Genomic DNA, 12,325 nt, shown 5'->3' with positions numbered 1-12,325 from the left:
TGGTGAAGGGTATGTGATGATGGGGGTATGGTGAAGGGTATGTGATGATGTGGGGGGGGGGGCTATTTTAATTCCAAAGGCCAAGGGAACTTTATCAGGATGCATAGTATCCTGGATCCATGAAATAACTGGCCTTTCAAAATAAACATCTGCCTGCCTCTATGGGAATTTAACATAGGGGTGGACTCACTTTTGTTGCCAGCAGTTTAGACATTAATGGCTGTGTGTTGAGTTATTTTGAGGGGACAGCACATTTACACTGTTATACAAGCTGTACACTCAATACTTTACATTGTAGCAAAGTGTCATTTCTTCAGTGTTGTCCCATTGAAAGATATAATGAAATATTTACTAAAATGTGAGGGGTGTACTCACTTTTGTGAGATACGCAATCTAAAAACGATCTGACGAAAAACGGTAAATGTAGAATATAAAGTCTAGGTGTGCTACATTAGGGGGTTAAAGAACCCAACAGGACGTCACACAATTGGTCCGTTTCAGTGACGCTCCCACAAGACGCACAACCCCGCGGGCAGGGGCGGATCTACCGGGGTGGCATAGGGTGGCAGATGCCACCCTAAAAGAAAGCCCAGTTGGCAGCAACGAATTAAAAGTTACGGCCAATTTGACAATTTACGAGCGCGAATCTCCAATGTCTGACTGCAGTCAGTCAAAAACAGTTTGCTTCTCCTCTCAGACATCTGCCACTCATCACCTGTGTCCTACCTTAATGCCTGTCCTGTGATAAAGCCCCTTACTTCTATCATACGTCTATCTCCTATTAAGTGAGATCACATCGTATGGTCACTTATTCCTAATATGAACTGTTTCACATGAAATCTTAAATGCAGGACATTGATTACGTGAGATTAAGTTTGTCTGTATGAGTTTGTAAATGGCAGCCTGTTCCCTTTTGTAGTGTCTACATACTATTTAACATCAAACTGTGATAACTGTGATTAAATTCAGTAAATATACGTGTGCCATATGTTGCCACCCCTCAAAAATTCCTGCCCCCCCTCTCGCCACCCAATAAGTATTTTTCTAGATCTTCCCCTGCCCGCGGGGAATCGCTGGATCGCTTTTTGTTGCTCTGAACGCGCCTTCCTCCACAGCGCTGTGGAGGAAGGTCTCGTGAGTCCACGTAGAATTCTGGGATGAGAGAAAAACGTGCTCTGGTTTATTCACATTTCTTTAAATCAGGGGTCACCAAAACGGTGCCTGTGGGCACCAGGTAGCCCCCAAGGACCATATGAGTAGCCCACAGGCCTGTTCTAAAAATGAAAATGTATTATTATCTGTTTCCTTACTGTTGATAATTATTGTGAGAAATCATTAACATGATCAGTGTCTTCACATAGATATTAATCATTAATAATCATATATAACTAAAGGCAAACTGAGCACATTTGTTATTTCAGAAGAGTGTATCAAACTGGTAGCCCTTCGTATGACTCAATACCCAGGAAGTAGCTCTCAGTTTCAAAAAGGTTGGTGACCCCTGCTTTAAACCAATCACAATCGTCATGGGCGGTGCTAATGGTGCGTTCCAGGTAACCCGTAACTCGTGTTTTCACAACCTTCTGCCCGTGAAAGCGCCGTGGAACGGCATTCAAACCCCTAACTTACTCCCCGTGAACTGGTACCAGATGGTTGTAACTCCCCAGTTACAGTTTTTGACGTCACACACACATAAACAACAATGGCGCCCCCTGTTGATGCTGTACAGACTCCGGTGATTAGCGGTGAGAAATAGAAATAAATAGACATAAATAGGCAACGTAAAGTAATTCCGCACATTGTAATCAAAGCAATACACATACGAGTGTGTACTACTACAGGTTATGTTAAATTAAATGAAGCCCAAAATATATCGCAGACTAGAAATCGCTAGTATCAGCTAGCGCGAGCTAACGTCAACGGTAGGTAGCCGCTAGCTAATGCTAACGCTAGCTAACGCTAATGCTAACGCTAGCTAACGCTAACGCTAACGCTAACGCTAGCTAACGCTAGCTAGAAGGGTTTGTCGGGACTTTGCCTGGAGCGCTACCAAGTCGTGAGTCGTGACTTGAAGTCGTAAATTGCGAGCTAAAAATTGCGTCTGGAACGCAGCATTAGCGCCGGACGGAGCCACGGTGCCTCTGCTAAATAGCCTCTGGAAGAACTTGTTTTGGTGGAACGTGTGTAACGTTCAAAAGTAGTTTTAGTCGTGCAACAGAAAACTCCGATTGGACAGGTAGTCTAGCTAGCTGTCTGGATTTACCCTGCAGAGATCTGAGGAGCAGGTAACCATAGTCCTCACAAATCAGCCGGAGGTTAGAACGCCAACACAGAGACAGAGGAAGGAGACGCACATCTCGCCGTAAAGAAGGACATCTGGCGTCATTTCCAGCGAATAATCCCGGAAGTGGAATGTCGTGGATATAGACTACTAGAAAATACATTTACTTACTTTAAACTTTTTGAAAATGGCTCAAATTTGACCCAAGAACATCAGGAGAGTTAAAGTTATTTCTCATGTAAAAACATTTGTGGTTTTTCCTTTTAATTATGTTTATAATTTACATTTATTTTGAAATCACAATTTCATTTTAATAAACTCTGATTGCGATTATTATTTTTTTCAATAATTTTTTTTTTTTATATATTTCTATTTACGTTTTAATAATTGAAATTGGTTTATATATATTTTTTCTAAATATTTTTTAAATTTATTTTTCAATTACTTCGATTTCTTATATTTTTTAAATGTATTTTAATAATGTAAGTAATGTTAGTGTGTGTGCCCCAGCTACATTTTAGGGATCTATTACGTCACGATGACGTGGAGGTCCGAACAGGAAGTTGGAACAGCACGCTTCATTTTCTCCCCCACGTTACAGCTGCTGTCGTCAGTATTTGACAACATAAATGCCGGTGAGTTCATTTAACGCGAAGTTATACAGAATACAGATAACCATTTATAAAGACATAAGCGTCGCTACTATATTAATGTCTATTTTAGCTAACTTTGAGTTGATGGAGCAGCCAGAATGTTAGCAATAGCATAGCCCCGATACACCACGCTTCATTCAAAAAAGGAGCACTTTAAAGTTTGCTTGCTTGTCGGTTAGCGGACAGACGTGACAGAGCACAAGTGTAATCTTTTTACAAGTCGTTATGGCTCTGTTGTTATTTCGGCATACTTTTGATTCAGCAATTGCAATAAAATTCCAATAAAATCTTAGTTTATTTGTGTTGCTCTTACCGCTGGAGAAAGCTGGATTAATTCGCCGACCCGTGTGATTAACGTTAACGTAGAGTAATATGTAATGTGTTACGTGTGTGACATTATGTGTTAATTGTTTGCCGGATAAAAGATTAAACTACACAAATTCATGTTCTAACTTTAAGGTCTTTTATGGTCGTTTGTTAAATGTACTTTTGCGAGAACCGAAAACCGCTTCAAATCAACAGATTTTTGACCGGAGTTTTGCGTGGTGTCCGCTGCGAGAAAACTTGAGTTTATCGCGGCTAAGCGGACCAACAACAGTGGATAACTTACAACCCAGACCCAGTTGTGTCCAGGTACGTGTCGGAGTGACTGCTGTCTCCTCGGTGTTGTTAACAGGACGACTGAGCCGTCATTATGGCAGCAGGCAGGCTGAGCTTCAGTAACATCACCGCCCTGGCTCCGATGGTCCGGGTCGGGACTCTGCCCATGAGGCTGCTGGCTCTGGACTACGGAGCTGATGTGGTTTACTGTGAGGTAAGGGTGGAGGCTTTTCAAAGGCAAACGCATCTAATGTCAGTGTTTAAATAAGAGCTGTAACAATTCCAAATGTTGCTGTACAAATTAATTGTCTCAAAAATTAATGTCTCTTTCAACAAGTCAAATTTGACCCATTTTTATATCAGAATTATGGGTTTCTTTGAACCAAAATTGCCCCAAAATAACATGAATGTGTGGATGTAGGTTGTATGGAAGCCAGGCAAGTAAAATTAATGATTACTTTTATTGAATTGTGGGTGTTTATTTTAATTATTAATATTATTATTATTTTTATTTTATAGCATTTGAAATAAACTGTGATCCACTCAACATCCTCTGATCTTAAATATCAGTCAAAATAATCCACAATTTGTTTTTTTAAACAAAAAAAATAGGTATTCTGTCATTTAAATTATGTTTATTGACCATGTATTTTAAAAAAGCTTTGGAAAAAAGTGACCTAAACGTTGGAAAAAAAGTTGATTTGCCAATTTTGACCCAGAAGGACAACAAGTTCACGGTCTACGGGAAGACAACACAAGGGTTAAGTCACACACACAAACACACACACTCACACTCACGCAGACTCACTCACACGCAGACACGCAGACACACATACACACACACGCAGAGACACACACACACACACACGCAGACTCACACTCACGCACACTCTCTCTCTCTCTCTCTCTCTCTCTCTCTCTCTCTCTCTCTCTCTCTCTCACACACACACTCGCACACGCAGACACACACACTTGCTCTCTCTCTCTCACGCACGCACATGAACACAATCACACACACACACACACACACACACTCACGCACACTCACGCACACACACTCGCACTCACACTCGCTCTCTCTCTCTCTCTCTCTCTCTCTCTCTCTCTCTCTCACACACACACTCGCACACGCAGACACACATACTCACTCACTCACACACACACACACTCACACACACACACACAGACTCACGCACACAGACTCGCACACACTCGCACTCACACACACACACACACACACTCACGCACACAGACTCACGCACACACACTCGCACACGCACACACACACTCACTCACACACTCACACAGAGACACACACACTCACACACACACACACACACACTCACACACACACACACACACACACACACACACACTCACGCACACAGACTCACGCACACAGACTCGCACTCACACTCTCTCTCTCACTTACACACACTCGCACACGCAGACACACATACTTGCTCTCTCTCTCTCTCACGCACGCACATGAACACAATCACTCACACACACACACACACACTCGCACACGCAGACACACATACTCACTCACTCACACTCACACAGAGACACACACACGCTCACGCAGACACACTCACACACACATGCAGACTCACGCACACACACACACACACACACACGCAGACACTCACTCATGCACACACTCACGCACACAGACTCGCACACACACTCACTCACACTCACTCACTCACACTCTCTCTCTCTCTCTCTCTCTCTCTCTCTCTCTCTCTCTCTCTCTCTCTCTCTCACACACTCACACACTCAATCACACACACACACACACACACACACACACACACACACACACACTCTCTCACAGACCCTGCTGGAGTTGGGAGCTTGACCGTGAATTCCAAAGATATAAGTGTAAAACTGATTGGAAATAAGATTGAAATGAAGTTGGCTAAAAAGATGGAACACAGAAGAATTGGGTGATCATTTAAACTTTACCAGACCGGGTCCATTTAGACGGGAAGACAACACAAGGGTTAGCTAATGCTAACGTTTTATCGTGGTTACAAAAAGAACTGCCAATTGGACGATGTTGTTGTAATTGTTAGAGGCCTAGATGGAGGCTTCTCAAAGGGAAATGCTTCTGATATCGGTGTTAAAGTGTGTTAACTGTGTGCTGTCTCTTTCAGGAGCTGATTGACATCAAGATGGCCCAGTGTCACAGAGTGGTGAACGGTGAGAGCCTTTTAGTTTAAAACACCAAGGGGCCTAACTTTGGGTTAAACATTTGGGGGGGTGAGATCTCCAATAATCTAGGGAGGTTCCGGGTAAGGTTGCACGATATTGACAACATGTGATAGATAGATAGATAGATAGATAGATAGATAGATAGATAGATAGATAGATCCCAAAAAAATGCAGCAGCAAAATATCAGACACACAGCACACATACAGAATATACATGAAATAATAATAGGATAGAATACAAGACCAATATTTAAAATATGTACAAGTTGGGAATAAATTGAAAAACTGTTTCACTAGTATTGATTGATATTGCAATATTGAATTTAATTTTGATATTTTTAAATGTATGTAAAATTACAAAAGTTATAGGAAAACGCATCAAAATAGACAAGTTTTTCTTACAACACAAGGTTTATTTCAACTGATGGTCATATTGGACTGGTCCAACATGAATATATAAATAAATAAGGTCCATGTCTACAGAACAGGACATGTTCTACTGGTTGGACAGTATAAAATATATAAATAAGGACCATGTCTACAGAACAGGACATGTTCTACTGGTTGGACAGTATAAAATATATAAATAAGGACCATGTCTACAGAACAGGACATGTTCTACTGGTTGGACAGTATAAAATATATAAATAAGGACCATGTCTACAGAACAGGACATGTTCTACTGGTTGGACAGTATAAAATATATAAATAAGGACCATGTCTACAGAACAGGACATGTTCTACTGGTTGGACAGTATAAAATATATAAATAAGGACCATGTCTACAGAACAGGACATGTTCTACTGGTTGGACAGTATAAAATATATAAATAAGGACCATGTCTACAGAACAGGACATGATCTACTGGTTGGACAGTATGAAATAATGTCTTATGCCTTATTTTTTACCTGTTTTGGTGGTTTTCTTACATATTCTAGCAGCGTTGTTGGAGGGAGCCTGAGAACAACGACTGCTGCTCTGTAGTTGAGCATATTATGGTGAAATAGAGACTTGAAACCTTGAAAGATATTGTGTGTGTGTGTGTGTGTGTGTGTGTGTGTGTGTGTGTGTGTGTGTGTGTGTGTGTGTGTGTGTGTGTGTGTGTGTGTGTGTGTGTGTGTGTGTGTGTGTGTGTGTGTGTGTGTGTGTGTGTGTCAGAGGTGCTGGAGACGGTGGATTTTGTCGCTCCGGATGAGCGCGTGATGTTCAGGACCTGCGAGAGGGAGAAGGACCGAGTCATCTTCCAGATGGTGAGACGGAAAACCGAACTATTTACAGCAGTAAAGTCTCGGTCAGAGTCACTGGCCCAGTCCCCAAAGTCCGGACTCACAGACTCACGGACTTTGGCGCGCCTTCTCGCGAAATTCGTAAGGGCTTTAGGGTCGTCCCGATGTGGAACATCAAAGGGGCGTGAGGGTTCGAGTACACACTTACCGAGCCCTCTCCGTGAGTCTGCATCGGTGCAGACTTCACCAAAAAGGGAATTACCCACAGTTCAAAGCGTTGTGACGTTTACCGCGGAGACCGTAGCACGCCACACGGCCAACGGAACGGACCCTCCTGGCGTCCAGCTGGTGGAACCAGAGCTTGAAATAACGTGGAGTCGGTCAGCCGTCTCCTGGGCCTCGGCCGCGTGGAAAGCAACAAACTTAAAAAGGAAAATTCCCAAACCGGCAACATGTCAGCAGCATCTTTGTTATTAAAGGTCGCCATGGTAACGTGTGATCTGGTGAAGTGCTGTCTGCTGTCCCGATCCCATTTCTACCTATCTGAGCCCATGTGGCCTCACACACACTCACTCCCTTAGTACCTGAGATCAGTTCAGTCTGGGAGTCTTTAGTCCTCAGGGCTCACTGTTTGGGATTGGGCCATTGACTCTTCTTCTTCTTCTTCTTCTTCTTCTTCTTCTTCTTCTTCTTCTTCTTCTTCTCCTCAGGGAACTGCGGACCCGGACCGAGCGCTGACCGTGGCCCGGCTTGTGTGAGTTCTGGGCTCCACCTCTTTTTCTGGGTCAAAATTTTAACGTTTAGGGGGCGGCCTCTAGCTCACCCAGTGCCATGTAGGCCGAGTCCTGCAGCGGCAGGGTTAGAGTCCGACCTGCTGCCCTATGCTGCGTGTCTTCCCCCCCCCCATCTCTCTCCCCCTTTCATGTCTATCCACTGTCTAAATAAAGGGGAAAAAAGCCCCCAAAATAATCTTTAAAATTTAATGTTTAATGATGGTTTTGTCACTTTTTTCGACATTATTTAGTTACATTTTCCTGACGTTTTTGAAGCTTTTTTCCCCAATTTTTTGTCACTTTTTCTGATGTTTTTGTCTGTACTTTTCTGCGTTTTTTTAATGTTTTTTAAACTGACATTTTTGTCACTTTTTTAAAAAATCTTTTTTTTTACTTTTGTCACATTTCTCCCAAGTTATTTTGTCACTTTTTCCAATGTATTTGGTGTTTTTTCGCCCACGTTTTTGAAGCTTTTTCTGCCATTTTTTTCACTTTTTTCAACGTTCTTTTATCAATTTTCTTCTTTTTTTTTTTTAATGCTATAAGTTTAATAAAACACCCAAATTCAATGAAAGTAGTGAACTGATCATTTATTTTACTTGTGAAGACCGTTGTAGGGAGCCATCCACGTTATTTTTTATTTATTTTTTGACAGTTCGGTTGAAAGAAACCCAAATTTCTGATGTAGAAACTTTTTCATAAACGGGTCAGATTTGACCCAAAGACAACAGGTGGGTTAATTCAGTTAGATCTTAAAACACAACATAGTAGCAGCTGTTGCTCCATCTCCGTGCAGTTTTAAAACCGACTCCACTGTAACTTTACGTAGCAAATAACTTGTTTTCTGCTATATGTTCTGAATATAGAGACAGGCCTTTTCAGTTGATTGAAAGGGCGATTTAGAGTCAAATTGGGAGAGTTGCAGTGCTATTCAACCCTGGCAATTTATGTTAGCTTTCCTCCACTAGAGGGAGGTGTTTGCCAACAGTGGTGTTTAGGAAATGGGAATTAAACCTCACTACTGTATCTAGAATACTGGTGCTCTGTCTCTGTCTTAATGGCCCCCAGAAAATGTCAAAGATGTAAGAAATGTAAGCCTTTTAACAGCTGATATTCCCAGGGCTGAAACTGAACAGCTTCTAGCTTTTTACGTGTGTGCCTGTGTGTGTGTGTGTGTGCGCGTGTGTGTCTGTGTGTGCCTGTGTGTCTGTAAGTGCGCGAGTGTTTGTGCGTGCGTGTCTGTGTGCACGCATGTGTGTGTCTGTCTGCCTGTGTGTGTGTGTGTGTGTGTGTGTGTGTGTGTGTGTGTGTGTGTGTGTGTGTGTGTGTGTGTGTGTGTGTGCGCGCGCGCGCGCGCGTCTGTGTCTGTGTGTGCCTGAGTGTTTGTGCGTGCGTGTCTGTGTGCACGCATGTGTGTGTCTGTCTGTGTGCCTGTGTGTAGTAAAGAGTTTACTTGCAAAACGTTGTGCAAAATTATTGTTTTTCTCAATTTTATCAGAGCCGAAATCAGGATTAAAATGTGATTAATGGCACCGCCCTAGTTTAGACATCACAACCGTACAGAAGTCCTGACTGCTCGTTTAAAGGAACAGTTTCTGAATACGGGCTGTGTGCATGTCTCTGTGGATTGAGTGTTTTGATACGTTAACCGTATTTATACAGCACCTCAACCTGCTTTATAATAAAAAAACATTGAATAACCAGAAGAAGTGAATGAACCGTTTTGTCTGTCGCTACATGAAAGACGAGTTAATCTGCTTGGCCTTTTTTTAGGGAGAAGGATGTGGCTGCTGTCGATGTGAATATGGGCTGTCCAAAGGAATACTCCACCAAGGTGAGTTTCCTGTTAAGAAAAACCAAACTGCTGCTGCTCTGACCTTTGACCTCCGCCCCCTTGCTGACATCTGACCTCTTGCAGGGCGGGATGGGAGCTGCTCTTCTGTCAGATCCCGACAAGATTGAGGCGGTGAGTACGTGTGTCTGACGAACTGTATGTTTTAACGTATATTTTTCATTTTTATCATTGTTTTTGTGTGAAGCGCATTTGCATTGCTGCCGTGTATGAGATGCACGATACAAATAAATTTGCCTTGCCTTACGTACGTAGCCACGACGTAGATTTTACACAGAAGTATAAATAAAGCTCTAATCGCACGGGACTGGTATTACTGTACTGAAATTATCCCCCACATCTGTGATTCATGGGGCGCGTTCACCCGGGGTAACGTCTGATTTTAAAAAATATATCCCTCCGCCCAAGCAGAAGTAGCAGTGCTTCGCCTTCTGAGAATATAGTTCCCACTATGTATACGGTTAGAAGATGGCTGTGTGTCATGTGACCTTGTTATCTGTACACGCTGTGACTCTACAAATCACAACATGGAAATAGGAACATGTTGGAGTTATTTTGTCACTTATTGGGAGCAGTAGGCTAGATGGAGTCAGTTACCTCCAGGATCTGTGCTAAGCTAGGCTAGATGGAGACGGTTACCTCCAGGATCTGTGCTAAGCTAGGCTAGATGGAGCTGGTTACCTCCAGGGTCTGTGCTAAGCTAGGCTAGATGGAGCTGGTTACCTCCAGGATCTGTGCTAAGCTAGGCTAGATGGAGCCGGTTACCTCCAGGGTCTGTGCTAAGCTAGGCTAGATGGAGCCGGTTACCTCCAGGATCTGTGCTAGGCTAGATGGAGCCGGTTACCTCCAGGGTCTGTGCTAAGCTAGGCTAGATGGAGCCGGTTACCTCCAGGATCTGTGCTAAGCTAGGCTAGATGGAGCCGGTTACCTCCAGGATCTGTGCTAAGCTAGGCTAGCTGGAGCCGGTTACCTCCAGGATCTGTGCTAAGCTAGGCTAGATGGAGCCGGTTACCTCCAGGATCTGTGCTAAGCTAGGCTAGATGGAGCCAGTTACCTCCAGGATCTGTGCTAAGCTAGGCTAGATGGAGCCAGTTACCTCCAGGATCTGTGCTAAGCTAGGCTAGATGGAGCCAGTTATCTCCAGGATCTGTGCTAAGCTAGGCTAGATGGAGCCAGTTACCTCCAGGCTAGATGGAGCTGGATACCTCCAGGATCTGTGCTAAGCTAGGCTAGATGGAGCCAGTTACCTCCATGATCTGTGCTAAGCTAGGCTAGATGGAGCTGGATACCTCCAGGATCTGTGCTAAGCTAGGCTAGATGGAGCCGGTTACCTCCAGGATCTGTGCTAAGCTAGGCTAGATGGAGCCAGTTACCTCCATGATCTGTGCTAAGCTAGGCTAGATGGAGCTGGTTACCTCCAGGATCTGTGCTAAGCTAGGCTAGTGGTGGGTGCATCAGACAGAGTTAGGACACGCACGGAGATGAGAAGGGTATGTATGGACTTATGTAACTCTGGGGGACACGCTGAATAAGCTGAAGTCCCAACAAGTCGGTGTGTTCCTTTAAATACCGTTGGTTATATGCAGACAAAAAGACAGCAGGGTAACTTCTTTTTTTCTCCGTAGATCCTCAAGAAGCTCGTCACAGGAGTTTCCATACCGGTCACGTGTAAAATCCGAATCCTGCCTTCGGTAAGATGTGAAGAACTTATAATATACGTTTGTGATTGTTTTCTGTTTCCATTTTTTTATGCCTCCCCGCCTTAGACAGCTGTGGTGGAACATCTCAGAAACCCCTGGTGGCAATTTCTTAAAATTTGGCCCAAATGTCCTCTTGGACTCAAGGATGAACTTGTTGGATTTTGGAGGTTAAAGGTTAAGGTGCCACTGTCACCTCACAAAATGCTTGTTTGGCCGTAACTCCAGAATTCATACGCAAATGTCACACAAATGTCCAAAAAGCCCAGTTCAGACCGAAGTTTCGCGACAAGACGAAACCGTTTTAGAACTTTGCAGGCAAAGTTTCAGCGGTCTGAACCGGCCCGTCTCAGCTGGACTCAAACCTGCTGGTCTAGTCTCCAGAGGCTGGTTTTAGAACGTAAGAGACGTCTCCTGATTCAACAGCCAATAGAGAAGTCAGCTGGTCTAGTCTCCAGAGGCTGGTTTTAGAACGTAAGAGACGTCTCCTGATTCAACAGCCAATAGAGAAGGATCAGCTGGTGGACTCTTTCCACTGCAGCCTTGTAGTTGATCAGGAATGAGACATCTTCAGCTCTGAGCTTCTCCTCTGTGGCTCTGACTGTGTCTGAAAGAGCTGCTGTCTCTCTGTTCTTCTCCTTCATCCTCTTGACTCTTCTGCTCCTCTTCCTCCCTCAGTGCATCCGTCCTTGCCTCCTCTTCTAGAAACTGGTGAAGCCTCTTAGACCCTATTTACACGTACAAACAGGGTCTAAGAGGCGTACACACTGAGACATTTCCCTTCGTTTACACGCAAACGGAGAATTCTCCTCTGAAACCGAGACTTTCTAAAACCTGCGGCCAGAGTGGAGATTTTTGAAATCTTCGTTTGCACGTAAACTGAGACAAACGGAGGTTCAGGCAGCCGAGAGCGAGAGAGGAAGTGATTCGTTGCTGTTGTTGCTATTTCCGGGATTCTGATTGGCTAACGTGGGCTTGAGCTTCTCGTTACACCGCCACCTACAGGTCTGGCGTGTTCTTGA

At 43.8% G+C, this 12,325-nt stretch overlaps 1 protein-coding gene across 1 annotated transcript in view; it reads left to right on the top strand.

Annotated features, from left to right (window-relative positions):
- Positions 1–2,830: 2,830 nt before the first annotated feature.
- Positions 2,831–12,325, top strand: part of dus2 (dihydrouridine synthase 2) — a 28,573-nt gene continuing 19,078 nt past the window's right edge. The window contains exons 1-8 of the mRNA XM_039808859.1: positions 2,831–2,916; positions 3,611–3,748; positions 5,697–5,742; positions 6,914–7,005; positions 7,692–7,735; positions 9,528–9,588; positions 9,673–9,720; positions 11,232–11,297. Of these exons, the coding sequence (XP_039664793.1) occupies positions 3,629–3,748; positions 5,697–5,742; positions 6,914–7,005; positions 7,692–7,735; positions 9,528–9,588; positions 9,673–9,720; positions 11,232–11,297 (477 nt within the window). The 5' untranslated portion in view covers positions 2,831–2,916; positions 3,611–3,628. The remainder of the gene's footprint in view (positions 2,917–3,610; positions 3,749–5,696; positions 5,743–6,913; positions 7,006–7,691; positions 7,736–9,527; positions 9,589–9,672; positions 9,721–11,231; positions 11,298–12,325) is intronic.

Source organism: Perca fluviatilis, chromosome 8 (assembly GCF_010015445.1).
Source record: "Perca fluviatilis chromosome 8, GENO_Pfluv_1.0, whole genome shotgun sequence".
NCBI classification, from domain to species: Eukaryota; Metazoa; Chordata; class Actinopteri; order Perciformes; family Percidae; genus Perca; species Perca fluviatilis.
This window is presented reverse-complemented; position numbering and strand designations above follow the sequence as displayed.